Genomic DNA, 17123 nt, shown 5'->3' on the forward strand with positions numbered 1-17123 from the left:
TCCTCCTAAGTGGTGTTCTGAAATAATCCATAATGGTACATACACATTATGGGTTTCAGCATAAGACATAAAAGGGACCTGACCAGATAGCTGGAAGGAACATACTAGTGCCCACTTAAGCATAGTCTAGCAGAAGCATAGCCTGGCAGAATATAAAGAGAGTGGCATGAACTGGAAAGAGCGGGAAACCCCGTGGAAAAAAAGTTGTGTATGCATGCATGCATGCCCGTGCACATGTACGCGCACATGCGTGCAGACACCTACAGAGGCTAAAGGTAGCTGATCCCATTGAGCTGGAGTTACAGGCATTGGGAAGTTGTAAGCCACTAAACATGGATGCTGGGGCACACTCTTTACCACTGATTTATCTGTCCAGCCCTGAAAAGCCCATCTTTTTGAGGAATAGTGCTAGTGTGAGTAGTGCAAATATTTCCCAATACTCTCTCTACTGCAAACATCCAAGGGAATTCCAGGGATTCGTAGGGGCATTGTAACCCTATGGCACAGGCCTCAGTGGTGGTTTCTACAAGAATCAAAGACAACAGTGTGTGGTCTCCATTACGAGCGTAACTGAAGCCATGTGACTTGGGAATTTGGGTCTTGTTTGTCTTGCCATGCATGTCTAGTAATAGCATCCCTGAATGACAGGTTTAAGAGCTATGGGGTGCTCCAGTTGTTCAGATAGAATGGATTCCTCTTTTGAGGGAGATTTGTAATCAACTACTCCAGTAGAATCTGCAGCCCTGAAGAAGGTCAAATAGACATTGTACTGGCATAGGATGGGAACTCACGGCCAATGCTTTTTGCTTTGTGGATGGTTATACCAGAAGGTACTATGAGAAGCGGTGCACAGGTCACTTGCGAGTGAAAAAAAAAAACTGCCTGATTTAATTATTTTTATTTGACATTTTCTTTTATTAAGGTAAAACTCAGATTGTATACAAGCAACCAGTTTATCGTGGGGAGTCTCAGTAACAGTGTCTTTGGTGTTTTACAGTCACCGGCTTTCAATTTCCACACACTTTTGCATCACTCCATAAGCGCGTCCCACAACAGTGACAAGTCACTCCTCAACCCCCACCCACGTCTTGATACTGTTCTTTTTTATGGGTGAATAATATTTCATCGTATCATGTAATCCAATTTGTTTACCCATCCTAATGTCTTCACCTTTTGGCTCTCAGCAACAGTGTTGCTATGGACAGTCCTATACAAGTTTCTAAGTGCATGTGTTTTCATGTCTCAGAAATATACATTTAGGCCTTTGTTCAAAATTAAAAACATCTTAGTGGAGGTGAAATGGCATTTCAATATTACGATTTGGATAAGTGGCCCCCAAAGGCCTATGTGTCAAAGGCTAAGTCCCTAGCCTGTGACACTATTGACAAGTAGTGGATCATTTAAGAGGTGAGGACCTAGAGGGAGGAGTCTATTGACTCAGGCACATCCTTGAGGGGAATACTGGGACCCTAGCTCCTTGCTGGCTGCCTTGGCATCCAGCAAATATGAAGCTCACACTTTTGTCCACCACTGGTTCTTACCATGATGTGCAATAGGCCAAGCCACTGAGGAGCCAAAGGACACATTTCTTCCGTGGAAATCCATCCTCTGATATCTGTTCAACTCATTTTGGCTTTTGTTTTTTGAGAAAAGCTCTCACTTGAAGTGGAGGCCAGCCTGGAACTCATGCACCCCGCAAGCCCACATCCCTGACAGATGTGCACCATCATGGCCAGCTTCACGATGGCTTGCATTTCTTTAGTGGCTAGGGAGGCCAAATGACTTTGGGCATGCTTATTGGTCATTGGTGTATCTAGGGCACATCTTTGGAGGAAGTTTCTGTTCAAGGTCTTAACTCAGATCTTAATTGAACAATTTGCTTTTTAGTTTTGTTTTTCTGGAGGAGTTGTTTTTTTTTCTATCAAATTATAGGAATTCTTTATATACATGGGATATTAAGCCGCTATCAAAAATTAGTTTTTAACTTGCCACTTTTGTGCTTTTTCTATCAAACCTAAGAACAACTCATTGCCAAACCAGGGTTCTAAAGACTTTCCCTATGTATTCTTCTAATAGCTCTGTAGACGACTCAGCCTTTATATTTAGGATCTGATGTGTTCATTTTGTATAAATATGAGGTAGCCATTCAAATTTCATTGTTTTGCATGACTGATCCCATGTCATTTTCTCCCATTGAATGATTTCGGCATGTTTGTTGAAAAGCAATTGGTGATGAAAGTTTAGGATTATTTCTGGATTTTTCTATTGTTCTCCACTGGTCTATCTTTATCCTGGCACTAAATAGCCTTGATTACAGTACCTTTGGAGTAAATTTTGAAACAAAGAATTTTTTCTTTTCCCAGTGCTGTTTCAAATATTCAAGACTCTGAGATTCCATATATAAAATTAAGGATTGACATGTCTGTTTTAAAGAGAAACAGGCTATAGAAACTTTGATGAGGGCAGTAGTTAGCTTTGGAGACCAATGCCATCTTACTATTTTTTCAATTATCCAACACACAGTATTTTATTTATGTACACATTTGAGCAGTATGTTATAGTTTACTATGCACAAATCATTTACCTCCTTGATTACATTTACTCCTATGTTTTTGAAAAAAATATTTTATATGCTATCAAAAATAGGGTCTTCTTCATTTTTAAATTGTTTATTCCTGGCGTACAGAAGCACAACTAATTTTGATGTGCTGATTTTTGTATCCTGCGATCTTGTTGAATGTATTGACTCCCGTAATTGAGTAGATATGTTTTATGGGATTTATTTATATATTAATATAACAATATTGTCTGCATATAGTTTTGCTTTTCCTTCTGTACGTGTATACGCACGCACACACACGTGCATGCATGTCATCGGACAACAGGTATCTCTCTCGGGAATGCCATCTACTTCCTTTGATACAGGCTCTTTCATTGGTCTGCAGCTCACCAAGTGAATCAACTGGCTGACCAGTGAGTTCTAGGGATCTCCTCTCTCTGTTTTCCCAGTGCTGAGATTAAGCATGGCCACCATGCCTGGTATTTGTACACAGGTTTTAGGGATGGAACTCAGGCCCCCTGCTTGAGAGATAAGTGCTTTGCTGGCAAACCCCATCTTTCCAGCCCCTGCTTTTTCCTAATTTCCAAATTTAGATTTTTTTCTTCTTTTTTCCTTTATAGAGCCATTTTTCATTATTCTTTGTATGCGATATATCTTGATCATTCCCACCTACTCCCTCAACTACCCACTTCCCCCACAACACATCCCCTTCCCAGCCTCATGTCCTCTTTTTATTAATATTTTTGTGTGGCATGTATCACACACAAATTCTTTAAGCCACAGAGAAAAGTGAAATCATGTTGTTTGCAGGAAAACGGGTACAAGTAGAGAATTAAGTCTGTCTAAGAAAGAAACATGTCACATAGTTTAAGCTCCATTTCTCTAATTTATGATTCTAGGTTACATATATATGCATATATAAACTAATACACATACACACACACACACACACACACACACAAAGCCATGAGAGTAAAAACAAAACTGTCTTACAGAACAAAGACTTCTGCTCAACTACTCTGACTAGGATTCCCAGTACCATGTTGCCAGCAGAGGTGTGTCATGGTAAAAATCACTTATGGCAGAAACATACCAGCCAACTATATGATGGAGGCTCTGTTTGATGCACATGTTTTGAATTGCTATATCTTTACAATTATTTATTCCTCTTATCAACAAAATATACTTTGTTTCTTGTAGTGGCATTTCAAACGTATTTTAATAAATAAAGACTGTCCGAAGATCTGAGAGTAAACAGTCCCGCTGGTCAGCCTTTCAGACCAGATTAAAGTAACATACACCTTTAATCCCAGTAGCCATAATGACACACACCTTTAATTCCAGTAGCCACATTAGTTGCCATAGGAACTGGGTGGTGCATGCCTTTGATTCCAGCCCTAGAGAGGAATATAAGATGGGGCAAGACAGCTCTCAGACTCAGTCTCATTCTGAGATCCCAGGAGGCAGGATTCTCATTTTAGACTGAGGTCAAGGTAAGAGCCAGTGGCTGTTTTGCTTTTTGGATCTTCAGGCTGAACCCCAATTTCTGACCCTGAGTTCTTATTAGTCGTACTTCAGTTTCTTTTGTTTGCTTGTCTCATTGGTTGGTTGATTGGTTTTTTAAGACAGGGTTTCTCTGTGTAGCCCTGGTTGTCCTGATACTAGCTCTGTAGACCAACCTGGTCTTGAACTTACATAGATCTACCTGCCTCTGCCCCCCAATTGCTGGAATTAAAGGACTGCACTACCACTGCCTGGAATACTTAGTTTCTTATAACTTTTTTACTTAAAAATTGATTGTTTCATATTAGTGTAGCTATCTCTTCGGCTTCACTGGAGGTATTATTTGCATGGGTGTGCTCTTTCGTGTGTATGTATGTGGATCTGTGTATGCCACATGGAGGCAGGTACCATCAGAGGACAGAGGAAAGGGTTGGATCCCTTGGAGCTAAAAGTACAAATAGCTGTGAGCCTCCCAACGTGGGTGCTGAGAAACAAACTTAGTTCTTCCGGAAGAGTAAGAAGCACTCTTAATCTCTCCAGTCCCAGAAGGTTTTTAATCCATTCTGTCAATCTCTGTGTTTTAGTTGGTGAATTTCATTCACTTAGATTTAAAGTGCATGTTGATAATTAAGTGTTTAATCCTGCCAGTGTGTAACGCTTTCTAAATATCTTCCATTTACTTTGTTCATCCGTTCTTCCGGTCACTACCTTATTTGGTGTTTGATGAGGTGTAAAATTTTTGCAGTATATTCTTTTGATTCCTTCCCCATTTCCTTTTTCTAATTTTTTTTAGTTATTTTTAGTTATATAATGAAAACCTAGCTAATCATTCCTTTCTGAATTTTCCTTTAAAACAGACTTTACTGTTTAGAACACTTGTTAATTTTGCAGCAAAAATGAACAGAATCTTTCCCCACCCTTTTCACAGCCCTCCCTACTCTCAGCACCCCGCACCAGAATTCCATTTACAGCAGCTGGACCTCCACTGTCACACACTTATTAGCCAAAGTCTATGGTTTACAGGAGGATATACTGCTGCTACTATGTATCCTTCGGGTTTGATGCTTATACCCTTTGTGCATTGAGAAGTGTATCCACAATGAAAACATATGAAATGGTTTCACTACACAGTTTCACTGCTTGGCCTATTCATTCCCACCATCATAAACATTTAGGCAAAACTCTTCATGATCATTCCTTTTTAACAATTAGAAAAAGCCAACACCAGTTAAATGTGTCCTGTGACCTAGGAACCATATACATTTTCCAATCACCTGATGATTTTTCCCCATTTTACAATGTCCAAATGAAATTCACACAAGTTGTCCCTTGTACATGGCTACCTAAAGGGGCAAAGCCAGGATTCAAATGAAGTTTGTTGGCTTCCAGAGATGGAGCTTTTTATCATTCACTATTGGTCTTGATGAAGATGATGGTGGCTATCGTGGTGGCGATGGTAGTGGTGATGCTGATGGTAGTAGTGATGCGGATGGTAGTGGTGATGCTGATGGTAGTAGTGATGCGGATGGTAGTGGTGATGTGGATGGTAATGGTGATGCGGATGGTAGTGGTGATGCGGATGGTAGTGATAATACTTGGTGCTGACAGAAGCAGTTCCTAAAATATGCTGCGAGGCCCTGGACCAGGCGTTTTATGTACTCTACGATATATCCTTACAATAGCACTCTGAAGTGCCTACTGTTACTGTTTCCTTGTGGATGACCAAACTCAGGTTCAGACAGGTTAAGACAACAATCTTCTTCAGATGCGGAGAATCTACTGAGTGTAGGCTAGTGACTGCCACCAAGGCCCTCCTGTTGATGGCCCACCATCTCTCTCTATAAATGGAGATGGTAAAAGGTATAGGACTAAGTCCATTTCGGAAAATGAATTGGTTGGTCTTGTTTTATAAGTCTGTATCTACAAATGGATAGGTGGGTCTGGTTTAGTAAGATCAATACCCAGAGCCCTGACTTACAGCTACTCTCTTTTCCCAGGACTCAAGATGTGTCTGACAGTAGTACTTTCCCTACAAGCGAGGCCGACTCTGCCTCAGCCGTAGTTATTGTCTTTCTAGTCAGGGGAGGACTGCTCCCAGTCTTGTGGGTACATGACTGATGCTCAGAAATAGCCCCCTAATCGGCCTCATCAGCTTTGAAGGAGGCCCCAGCAGGAGGGGCCTAAGTAGGCCAACAATTTAACCTAGTTACGTGAGGGCAGCTCTAATCCAGGATGATCAGATCTTGCTAAACCCTCTAGTGGAAAATGTCCAAAAGCTGTTTCTTGACTCCAAGTATCTGAGGTTTGCTGCAGACACACCTTTTTCTTTCTTGAAGAGTATGACCTGAGGGTTACAATGGGTCAAGCTGAGCTTGCAAGGCAGCCAGAACTGAGTGAAGGCTTTTAGCAGTTGGCAACTGCTCAGGCTATTGGAAATAACCAGGGTTCAAGCTGCCTCAGGTCAAACTGTTGATTTTCCTTGAAAGGCCCACTGGCTCCCCTTCCTCTACTTTGAGAAAGCCAGGAAATCATTGCTTTCCTCTGTGTGGGCCAGACAACCACTTACGTCAACCTAGATGCTTCTGGCCAGGCCAGGCTCTACCTCCTCTGTGCTCCCACTGCTGCCAGCTCACCTCACGCCTAGCACTGACTAACCAAAGTTCCCCAGGGAACCAGACTGAGCTGTCTTTCTAGGCTGTGGTTGGGAAACAAACAAAACAAAACAAAAGACAATGAGGAAACAAAAAGAAAGGAGCATTGCTGTTGGACCTGACTCAGTCTGATTTGTCTGGCTCCCTCCCCATCGTTAGGCACAGTGGTCTTCCTGATGCAGGTATACATGGCCTCCTTGCCATTGTGTCCCCAAAACCACTGGCCTTGGGAGAGAGCTCAACAGAGTGAACCTCTCAGGTAGGAAGCAGAATGCTTGTCTGACTTCATGGATGCTGGTAGAGAAAGACTGTGTTGGGTTTATGTGTCCTTTCACTGACATGGGACCTTGCTATGTAGCCCAGACCATCCTCCCAACTTTCAGTCTTCCTGCCGCAGCATCCCAAATGTGCGGATCCCAAGTGCTGGGATTTCAGGCCTGTACTACCACATCTAGGTGGGACAAAGTGTGATAATGATGTCACATACTAAAAGTTTGTTTACACCTTTTCACAAAGGGGTTTTCTGTGGCAGGAAAGTGACTTCCTTGAAGAAGGGAAGAAACAAGGAGAGTATTTAAAGTGGCTCTGAAGCGCTTTAGGTTGTAAGATGTCTCTTATGTTACCGCACTGGAAGTGAAAGAGGTTGAAATGTCATTGATCGTAATGTACATTCAGCTTTGTAGAGATATGAAGATAGGACCAAAAATGTCTTAGAGCCAAAAAAAGAGAGAAATCCCTTAAAACAAAGACATCACCTCTTCTCCACACAACACACCCCCCACAGACTTCCACAACACAGGGCACATAGAAGCACAGCGGGAGAGAACAGTCAAAGCCCCAGTAGCTGTTAATGGCTACTCTGAGGACAAGTTATGTGATGAACGACAGAGGCTAACTACTCTGCCTCCTATCCCTCACGCTTAGAAGGGGCCCTCTAAGGTACCTCCTCTGAATCTAGGAAGTGTGGAGGAATAATTTCTAGCTGTCTGGGGGAGCTTCAATTGCACTGCTAATGTTCACTTTCTTAAGTTGGATTTAGCTGTTACTTTTCGTGCCTTTTAGATGTCTTAAAAGGTTTCATAAAAGCGCCGGTATAGACTGTCAGGTCAAAGAGATGACTCAGAACCTAGAGGCTTAAAGCAAGAACAACAACCACAGAAAAGTTTGCTTAGAATTATGTGCTTGAGTCAGGGCTCAGCATTGACATTCTCTACCTGACCCCCACCCCCGCCACCGCCTCCCAGGCCATAAATACACAGCATTTATGAGCCTGCCCACTCTGGCACACTCTGAACCTAAAGTATGTCCAAGAATGCATAGGAAGGCCTGAGTTCCCGTAAGACATAATGCAGGAGGGCCTGGGATCTTTGTGAAAAACTGAAATGGCAAAGAGGTTGTGCTCCTAACTGGTAAGGAAGAAGAAACTCTAGACAGAGCAGGGGCAGGTGAGTACCACCTCTGAAAGCCCCTGGGAAAATGAGGTTATGGACAAGAGTGAGCAGGGAAAGCTGGTGGCAGGTACAGAGGTGAGGCCAGGATCGAGTTGCTAGACAGAAGAGTTGATCAGTGGTTCATGCTACTGTCCTTAGACCCTAGCAAGGATAGGCCAAGGCAGCTCCATCTTTGTTACTGAGACTTGCCTTGTGAGATGCTGACACACAGGAGCCACAGGATCAAGTTTAGGGGGTCTGCTAAGACAGAAAGTGTTATCAACTGGAGCAAGCTCTGCTACTCAAGCCACCTCAATGCTATGCATAACACTGACTGGGAGAGACAAGTCAGACTGACTTTGACTGAGGCCATCCTGATCTGCTGAAGCTGGAGCTCACTAATTTTTTTCAGCAAGACTGGTCGAACAGCAAGCCCCAGCAGCCTTCTTGTCCCCTTCCCACCAGTGCTGGGCTTACAGGGACATCTAGGCAAGCCTGGCTTTTCCATCGATTCTAGAGATTAGAATGTTTTTCACAGCAATCTCTTCTCATCTACAGAGTCATCTCTGCAGCCCTCGCCCCCTTTTCTCTGAGAGCTTGGTTCCTAAGCCATGGTCTCCCTAGCAATCTAACAAACCAAAAAGGCAGCGGGGCCTAAAGGAGGGGTATCATACAGTGCTAGTTTCCAGCTTCTTGCTGATGACTGAAATAGAAACTACAGTGCCAGTCAACTCACAGAGCACCCGGGGGGGGGGGGGATATTTCAGGAACACATGGAGAGGCACTGACCACCGGTATGGATGCACAGTACAGAGTGGGAACCTCAGCAGCCAATGAAGAAATCACCAAGCTGGTCATTTCTAGTCTAGGACTATATACGGTGTTGTGTACTACACAGCCTAGGGGCCCATGCCTGGCCAGTGGAGGTGAGGGGAATCCATCTGCACTGACTGCCACTATGTATCCCCTTCTAGAAGTGGCAGCATCAACAAAAAAGACAGAGGACTTTGGGCTGTTCCCAAAGGACACTATTACCTTGCTCAGAGTCTTCGCCAAGGGACAGTCTGAGCCTACATAGATACTACTTACTTGAAGGACATTTGGGGCTCTGGGCCAGAAGTCATCATATTTTAAAGTTACATTCTTTCTTGTGTATGTGGTGTGCATGTGTGTGTGTACACTCACCCACATGTGTGTGCAGAGGTCAGAGATGAATGACCAGTCTTCCCGTTAAACCCATAGGCTGTACTGATTGGCCAGACCAGCTACCCATCAAGGCCCTGGAATCCGTCTCCACCCCCAAGGGCTGGGGTTAAAGGTTGACGCTGTGGCACTTGGCTTTTGCATGTGTGCTGGTGATTGAAACTCGGGTGCTCTTGCTTATCCTACAAGCATTGTACCCAATGAGCCATCTCCCAAGGCCCAAAGTCGCATTGTCTGACCTCACCATCTAGCCTAGCCTACCATGGGGCCTGGAGAGCCTATGTCCCTGACTGATAAGCTCCCTTTAGAGCCAATGGCCTGATAGGAAGTAGGCAGTGTATGGGAAATCAAGTCCAAGTCACTATTCTGCCCATGGGGCCAAGCTGAGCTGAGTCCAGCCGCCCTGGCTGGGGGAAGTGGTAACTACTGTACAACACACTAGGCCAGCAAATGACCCCTTTTGTCTACTTTGCAAAGCCTTCTTGAGAGGGTTCTCAGAAGCAAAGCCCGGACGCCTGAGTTCTCATAAATCTTTTAATAACAGCAAATGAAGAAAACATTGTAACAATAAGTCCCATGGGGAGGGTTCCTTTTCATTCAGGGATCTTCAACAGCAGGAACACCTGAGGCTAAGATTCAAAAAACGCTAAGTACACAAATTAAGGACCATTTCTTTCCAAAGGTGGCTGCAGAAACCACTTAAGTACAATCAAAGGGGTTGTACAAAACAGAGAAAACACATTACAAAAACACCCAAAGAGGGGAGGTAGACTGGAGATGGGGGAGTAAAGAGCGCCCTAGAAGCAGCCTCATGAAGAGGCTCGATGCCATCTAGGGAGTTCAGAGACTGGCTCTCAAGGGAGCCTGGCACATGAGGGTGACAGTCCACGGCAGTCCCAGCTGGAGAAGAAGGATGGAGGAAGAGGCGCTCACCAGTGTCCCAGAAGAAATAATTGGACACCATTCATTCCTGTTCTCTTCACTACAATTGCATCAAATAAACCAAAAATACTTTAAAATCAAATATAACATTGACACCAAAATAAATCAAGAGTTTCCAAAACATCATTTCTGCTTAAAATGACTTTTGTTTCTGATCTGTTTATCATTGAGTGGGGGTGGGGGGTCTGTTCAATGCCACAAGTAGCAAATCAGTATATATAAGTGTCTCAAGACGAGGGCAACATCAAGTACCTTGTGGTCTTCCTGCAGTTGTATATACCAGCGGAAGACTGGCTCTTCTTGTGGACTCAGAGAGGGCAAGGCCAGGGAGGGGGCGGGGAGACACAGGACATGGCTTCCCAGTCCCGGACCTTCCCAAGTTGCCTGGCTTACTAAAACCAGCAGCAGGGTCATGTCCTACAGTGTCGGAAGACCCCCTTTTCCTCCCCGCAAGCCTCCCTTACAGTAGAAACCATTCAGAAACTTCTCTGCCAAGACAGAATTCCAGGAAAGTCTATTTGGCAGAAGGAGGGTTAAAAAGGGCCTTTGTCATCTCCCAAACACCAGGCTCAATACAACTCAAAGCATTCCCTAACCCCAGTTCTTCAGCATAGAGCCCTGCTAACACCGAGTTATCTGGGATAAGCTTGGAATTACGTCACAAAACACTGACTCTTCCATGATCACATACAGCAAAGCCCCAGCAGAGGCTACAGCAAAAGCGATGGTCTGACAGGTACTCAGAAGAACCACAGAATAAAGTGCACAACAGACCCTACGTAGCCCACTTAGACCCTGGAAGTCCACAGGTACAAAGAAGTCCACAGGAAGACAGAAGACAGACTTGGAGAGGTGGAGGTGGTGGCTCCCAATCCCCACAGGAGGACAGAAGTGCTTGCTGCTAGGCTTCTGGGAGGATGTTGGGCCAAGTCTTAGATATACAAAACCAAATACTGGGGGCGGGAAGAAGCTTTAAGTGGGAAAAACAACCTCTGTTACTCAGAGTGGCTGCCACAAATTTTCTGGCTTAGCCTATTGTTCTTGGTGGCACAGCCCCTTGACCATGGATGCTGAGGGCCTGAGGATGCACTAGGCCCTCTTGCTGGGACAATCTCAAAGAAACGGCCCCCCTCTATGAGAACTCTCACACAGGCACGGAGCTACTGTATGGAAGGCGATATACAGAACTCTGGCCATGGTAACTAGGGAACAGCCTTCACAGAAACAAGAAAGGCCTGAGGAGGAGCTGTAGAGTCAGTCCCAACTGTCTTCTGCTTTGTCTCTGGTAACAGTCTCTACTGTCAGGAAGGCTGTTGGACATACCTGGGGGCAACTTCCACAACATAGAGTAGGTTACCTCGGTAGGGTACCTCTTTTCATGTGGGTCTGGACCAAAGTAAGAGTGACAAGCAATGAAGAGGGTCCCCTGTACCCCAACATTTCAAACCTAACCCAATACTCCCTGTGGAATCTGTTGAAAGAGCCACAAACTGTTTATTTTAATTTCTTTACCTATGAGCCAACCTAGGGCTCTGCATCTCCGCTTTACTTCCTCCTTCTTGACAGGTGTGTCTGACTCTGGCCTGGCTGAGCCAGGCAGCATGCCTTTGAGTTTCTTCTCTCCCTCTGAGCGCCAGAAAATGCCTACCAGAAATGGGTTTGTTGAGTTGCTGCCAAAGCAGAGGCAAGCTACTGGAGGCGTGCCAATGCAGGGAAAGCCCAAGATGCCTGGCAATCTGGGCCACGGTGCCTCAGACGGGGAAGAAGCGTGTACGACACTCCCACCTCTGTGGCATTCTGGAGTTGGCTCCCTCAGCTGAGGCCCTACATCACCGCAGGAAGCAGCTATAAGTTGTGTCAAGGGCCATGGTAGGACTCATGTGTAGCGACAATTCATTTGTATCTTAATAAATAAAGCTTCCCTGAAGATCAGAGAGTAAAAGAGCCCCACTGCTCAGTCTTACAGACCAGGCAGTGGTAACCCACACCTTTAATCCCAGTACTAGAGAGGAATACAAGACAGGAGGAAGCATCTCTCAGACACAGTCTCATTCTGAGAACCTGGACTGAGGTAAGAGCCAGTGGTTGGCTGCTTTGCTTTTCTGATCCTCAGGCTGAACCCCAATTTCTGTCTCTGAGTTTTTATTAATCGAGCTTCATTCATGACCTCTTTGATGCTCTTCTATAGAGAGGCCCAGGGCCAGGGAGGCTCTCACACATTTTAATCACCCAAGACTTCTCTGAGGGGGTGGGGAAAACAGCAAGAGGGCAATAGGAGGAAGAGGCATGGCAGGAGCCCAAGGGGAACAAGCACACTAGGAGTTCTTCTTTTCCAGTTCTCCGTACCTCAGAGCCAAGCAACTCATGTTCAAGCAACCCCTCCTAGAGATGCTTCCCTTAGTTTCATTTGCTCAGGGAGACTCTCCTGCCGCTGCTTCCCTGGCAAGTCAGTTTCATGGCCACCGAGTCACTGAAGCTCAGGTTAGGCCTAACACCCACAAACTCACGTTGAATACTGCAACCAGAACAGGGACATGGGGTGGTTATGGCACAAACTTCTTTCTCTATTCTTAGGCAAATCTCCTCCTACTTAGAAGCTGACAAGGAGTCAGCAATGTCCAGACACTGGTGTCCTTTGTGGTCCATACATGACTAAGTACCTTTCTTTCAACCGAAGTTCCTTCCTTCAGAACACTTGAACTGCTACCTATGGGGACCTGATCCAAGGATGTTTCCCCACACTGAACACTTAAGCAGAGTCTAGCTACACGAAAGAAATCAAGCCATAAAGAAACTGCCTTGGGAGCTGTGGACATGTCCTCGAGGTGCCAGGAATGGCTCTAGAGTACCTTCCCGAAATGCAAGGGTTCCCCCATTTCAAACATCCAAAATACGAAACAGCCAAACACACCCAAGCCCCGCCTCCAGCTCCCTCTTCCATGAAGCGGCCGCAGACAAAGAGAAACAGAGAGACATGTACAGAGACAATGAGGATGGTTGGGGGCAGCTGAGACTAGAGTGTTGCCTAATTATCCACATGACATAGACTAGGCTTCAGATCACAGCTTTCTCAAGTTGCCACTCGACTTAGTTGGCTTCTTAATTTCTATGCTCACTTTGGATTGGAGTGTGGATCTGCTCTCAGATTTCATAGGGAAGGTTTTTTGGGGGGACGGGAGCCCGGGGGTGTCCTGCCTGGTACTGTGCACACCTTCACCCTCTTGACTTCAGACTCGCTGTGGCGACAGACCTCTGGCCGCCCACTATGGAATCTTGCCCTCGGCCTGCACACTGCTGTCACCTTCCACGCCAGGCAGCACCCTAGAAGGAGTGGCTGGGCGGCTCCCTGCTTTACATCACGGGACACCCGTCACTGGAAGAATCTATTCTGGCTGTGATTTGGGAAGTCCCTCGGCTCTGGGCTTGCAGCTGGTATAGAAACAAGGCCTTGGTCCCGTTTTGGTGGGGGCTATGCTGGAGGTAAAAGGGGACCCCAGCATGAGCCTGGAGGTCCCTGGCAGTGGAGAAGTGAACCGAACACTGTTTCATTGCTGGGGTGCTGGGGGAACTATCGCTTGCTGCTCCCTGCTTCTTTAACTAGCTGTTGTTAAAAAGCACCGACAAACAGTGTGAAGGGCACTGACTACCATTTCCCTTGGTAAGGTCAAGCACAGGGACGGGGCACACAGTAGGGACCCAGAGGCCAGGGGATGAAAGGAAGTAAGTTCCAGCCCCCAGCACTATCCCAGGCACAAAGAGCCATTCATGGGGAGGAGCTGAGGAGGGAAGAGTCGTGGAAGAAAGGGACAGAGAGGAGAAAAAAAGAAATTCACCAAGTATCCTATTGCCCTCGCCAATGAGTCTGTCAAGAACTGGATGTTCTCTGAGTCAAGTCAGGACTTGATTCCTCAGGGAGAAACAAAACAAAACAAAAAAACAAAACAAAAACAAAAAACAAACAAAATAAAACAAAACAAAACCCCAAGCACCTTCAGTCTATTTTCTTGGCTGGAAGCCGGAGCAAATCCAGCAGATATTTACACAAGGGCCCAGCCATGTATGAGAACAGGATGACCAGCTTCCCGTGGGTCATGGTCATGAGAGTCTGGTGTCCCGAGGCCCAGATGCGATACCAGGGGCCGTAGAATGGGTCTGAGATGGCCGGACACAGCATGTTGTTCAAATTCACTTCGGTGACCTGCAGGGACAAGGGAGGTAGAGTGAGCGTTCGCCATCCGGAGGCTTCCTCTGGCTACCGCCAGTTCAGCCATCTCTCCTCCCTAGGGACGACTGGACAAGGAGGGATTGACCAATCCCCGCCTGTTCATAAAGGGGCTGCTTTGCCCTAGGCTTTCTTAGTGGGGGATATAGCACTGTCCTGGGCGAAAGCTGTTCAGTTTTGCTCAGTCCTGCTCTCCAGTTGGGCCCAGAGTCCACTGTCATTCCTAAGCATTTATCGTGTGCCTAGCTCCTGGAGAAAGGTTGCATTAATTTTTAGAGCCATTAGCTTCATGGTCGCTGTCTCCAAGTAGCAAGGGCAATCAGTTGACTGTGTCTGGTCTCCAACTAGCTGGTGCCCACTAAGCTTTACATGCCACGAGGAGGTCTGAGGAGCATTCAGAAGATTTTGTTGGGGAGTGGCACGTGAATGGACTCATGAAAGATGGACAAGGGTTATGGCGAGGAGTGGGTGAGGAGAGCTTTGCTGGTGGAAGGTGTAGCAGAACATGGTAATGTATGGTGACGTGAGCAACACTGACACCCCTGGAAACCAGCAACTAGGTGGGGAGCAGCAGGACGTAAGGAGGGGATGTGTGCGGCTCAGGAGCATGCTGAGCCTTCCTATATAAGCACAGGCAGCATTCACACTACTGGCAAAGAACCCAGCCGACCTCTGGCAACCCAGAGCAAGGAAGACAAAGAGGGTACTTGCCCAGAGGCACTGGGGACATCCAGTTACACGACCTTATCATGCAAGGCCGCACACGGCTCCACATGGCTAACCCTGCATGCCAACCACGCAAAACCAAATATGGCGCGTTCCTGCCCCAAGGACAGCCAGAACACCCGCCTTCCGGAGCTCTTAAGAGCTTGCTCGCATTAAAGAAAAGTCCTCTCCATCTCTCAAGGAAGCTAGGTTTTTGTATCTCGCTACAGGGAGGGCGAAAACTCCGTCCCCACACCCAGGCATGAACTCTCTCTCCTCACTTCAGCACTGATACATACCCTTGCATTTTCGGCGCTATTGGACTCAGGATATTTCAACATTGAGGCTAGCCAGTTTCCATATTCCAGGCACTTCTCAGACTACAGAAAGCTCTGGGGCTCCCAACCTCTCACTTCCACTGGCCACACTGCTGAAGGAAGGGTCTCTTGAAAGACCTGCGTGCATCTCCAGAATGAACCCAAAATCAAAGGCCATCACAAGGCCCAGGGCCATCAGGATAAGGATCATACACACCCAAGAGGTCCACAGCACAGGACTTGCCAATTACAGGTCACTGTTTCAGACCCAAGGAGCCACGAATGAAGGGTACTGTTGCATCCCCAGGAATGAAGGAACGACCATTGCTGAAGGATTCAGAAAACTCTCCGGAGAAGCCAAAGCTCTGTATCATAAATCAACACCCCAGACACAACAATCTGACATCCTGGCCTTTAGCATTGTGCATTTTTCAAAGCAAAATGATACCATAGCACCAACCAGGATTATCAAGATTTATGAAGAACTCCAAACAGAGGGGAGAGAAGGGGATCTAAGCAAACTTACCAGGCCGAGGATCTGCAGGATGCTGAAGTGGTAAAAGAACATGAGGCCCGTGGAGAGAAGAGCCCACCGGAAACTGCTGAGGGGCTCTGGGGTGTAAGCACCTGGAGGAAGACGGTAGATGGTGAGCCAGGAGGAACAGCCACTTCTCCTCTGCTCGCATGGGTGCAGGTGCTGAGGTCCCAGTCACAGCTGCAGCTGGCGTGGTGTCTCTTGCACTTATCAACAACAGCATCTTCCAAGGGCCTCAGCACTTAGCTAGGAACCATGGCAGCCCTTTCTTAACCCCGCTTTCACAGCATTAGAAAGAGCGGTTAATTCATGCGTACTGAAAGTGATTTGGAATTGTTTAGAAAACGGGAAAAGAAGATAGAAGCCACAGAGGGACTCAATCCCAGCACTTGACTCCTAGAATAGAAGCCGCACTAAGACACTGCTGTGTCTCTTTGGTCATTTTCTCCATGCCCCAGGATGCATTTTTAAAATTAATTCTAGAATTAGTACTATATATGCAACTGTCTTTGTGTCTGTATTTATTTCCTCGTGGTTCTATATAGTATGACGTAGCAGTTGAAAACGTTATTGTTGAGGTCAGATAGATTTGGGTTCAATTTTTTTGTTTGGTTGGTTTTGGTCTTTTGAGACAGGGTTTCTCTGTGTAGCCCTGGCTGTCCTGGAGCTAGCTCTGTAGACCAGGCTGGCCTCGAACTCAAAGACCCACCTGCCTCTGCCTTTCCAGTGCTGGAATTAAAGGCACGCACCACCACCGCCTGGCAAATTTGGGTTCAGATTCTGACTCTACCATTCTTTAGCTGCTTGGCTCTGACAAAACTTGCAACCATTTTGCAAATCTTACTTGCCCATCAAATTGAGATAGTTGTGTCCCCAAAGTCTGGCATAACATGACTGCTCAATGGGGATCATTGTTCTCTTACTGTCGCTGTTAAATCTAGAGTTCTCGTGAATATTTTAACCAATGGTTGTGCTATTTCTCAACTACTGAATAACTCTGTCCCAAGAACACCGAGTGATGTCTTGCCTCTTCTATTGCTGCTGTGAACTCCCTT

At 46.1% G+C, this 17123-nt stretch overlaps 1 protein-coding gene across 7 annotated transcripts in view; it reads right to left on the reverse strand.

Moving 5' to 3' along the window:
- The window catches only part of Tmem164 (transmembrane protein 164), a 466391-nt gene that overhangs the window by 236109 nt on the left and 213159 nt on the right, over positions 1-17123 (reverse strand). For 6 of the 7 annotated variants that reach the window (XM_057759106.1, XM_057759109.1, XM_057759107.1 and 3 more), the window contains 2 exons: positions 16060-16160; positions 9868-14487 (listed from right to left, as the gene is read on the reverse strand). In XM_057759106.1, coding sequence (XP_057615089.1) covers positions 14281-14487; positions 16060-16160 — 308 coding nt within the window. In that variant the 3' untranslated portion in view covers positions 9868-14280. Of the gene's footprint in view, positions 1-9867; positions 14488-16059; positions 16161-17123 lie in introns of those variants that run through there. The other variant, XM_057759104.1, reaches the window with a different exon arrangement.

The sequence above is a fragment of the Chionomys nivalis genome, chromosome X, assembly GCF_950005125.1.
Source record: "Chionomys nivalis chromosome X, mChiNiv1.1, whole genome shotgun sequence".
Classification (NCBI taxonomy): domain Eukaryota; kingdom Metazoa; phylum Chordata; class Mammalia; order Rodentia; family Cricetidae; genus Chionomys; species Chionomys nivalis.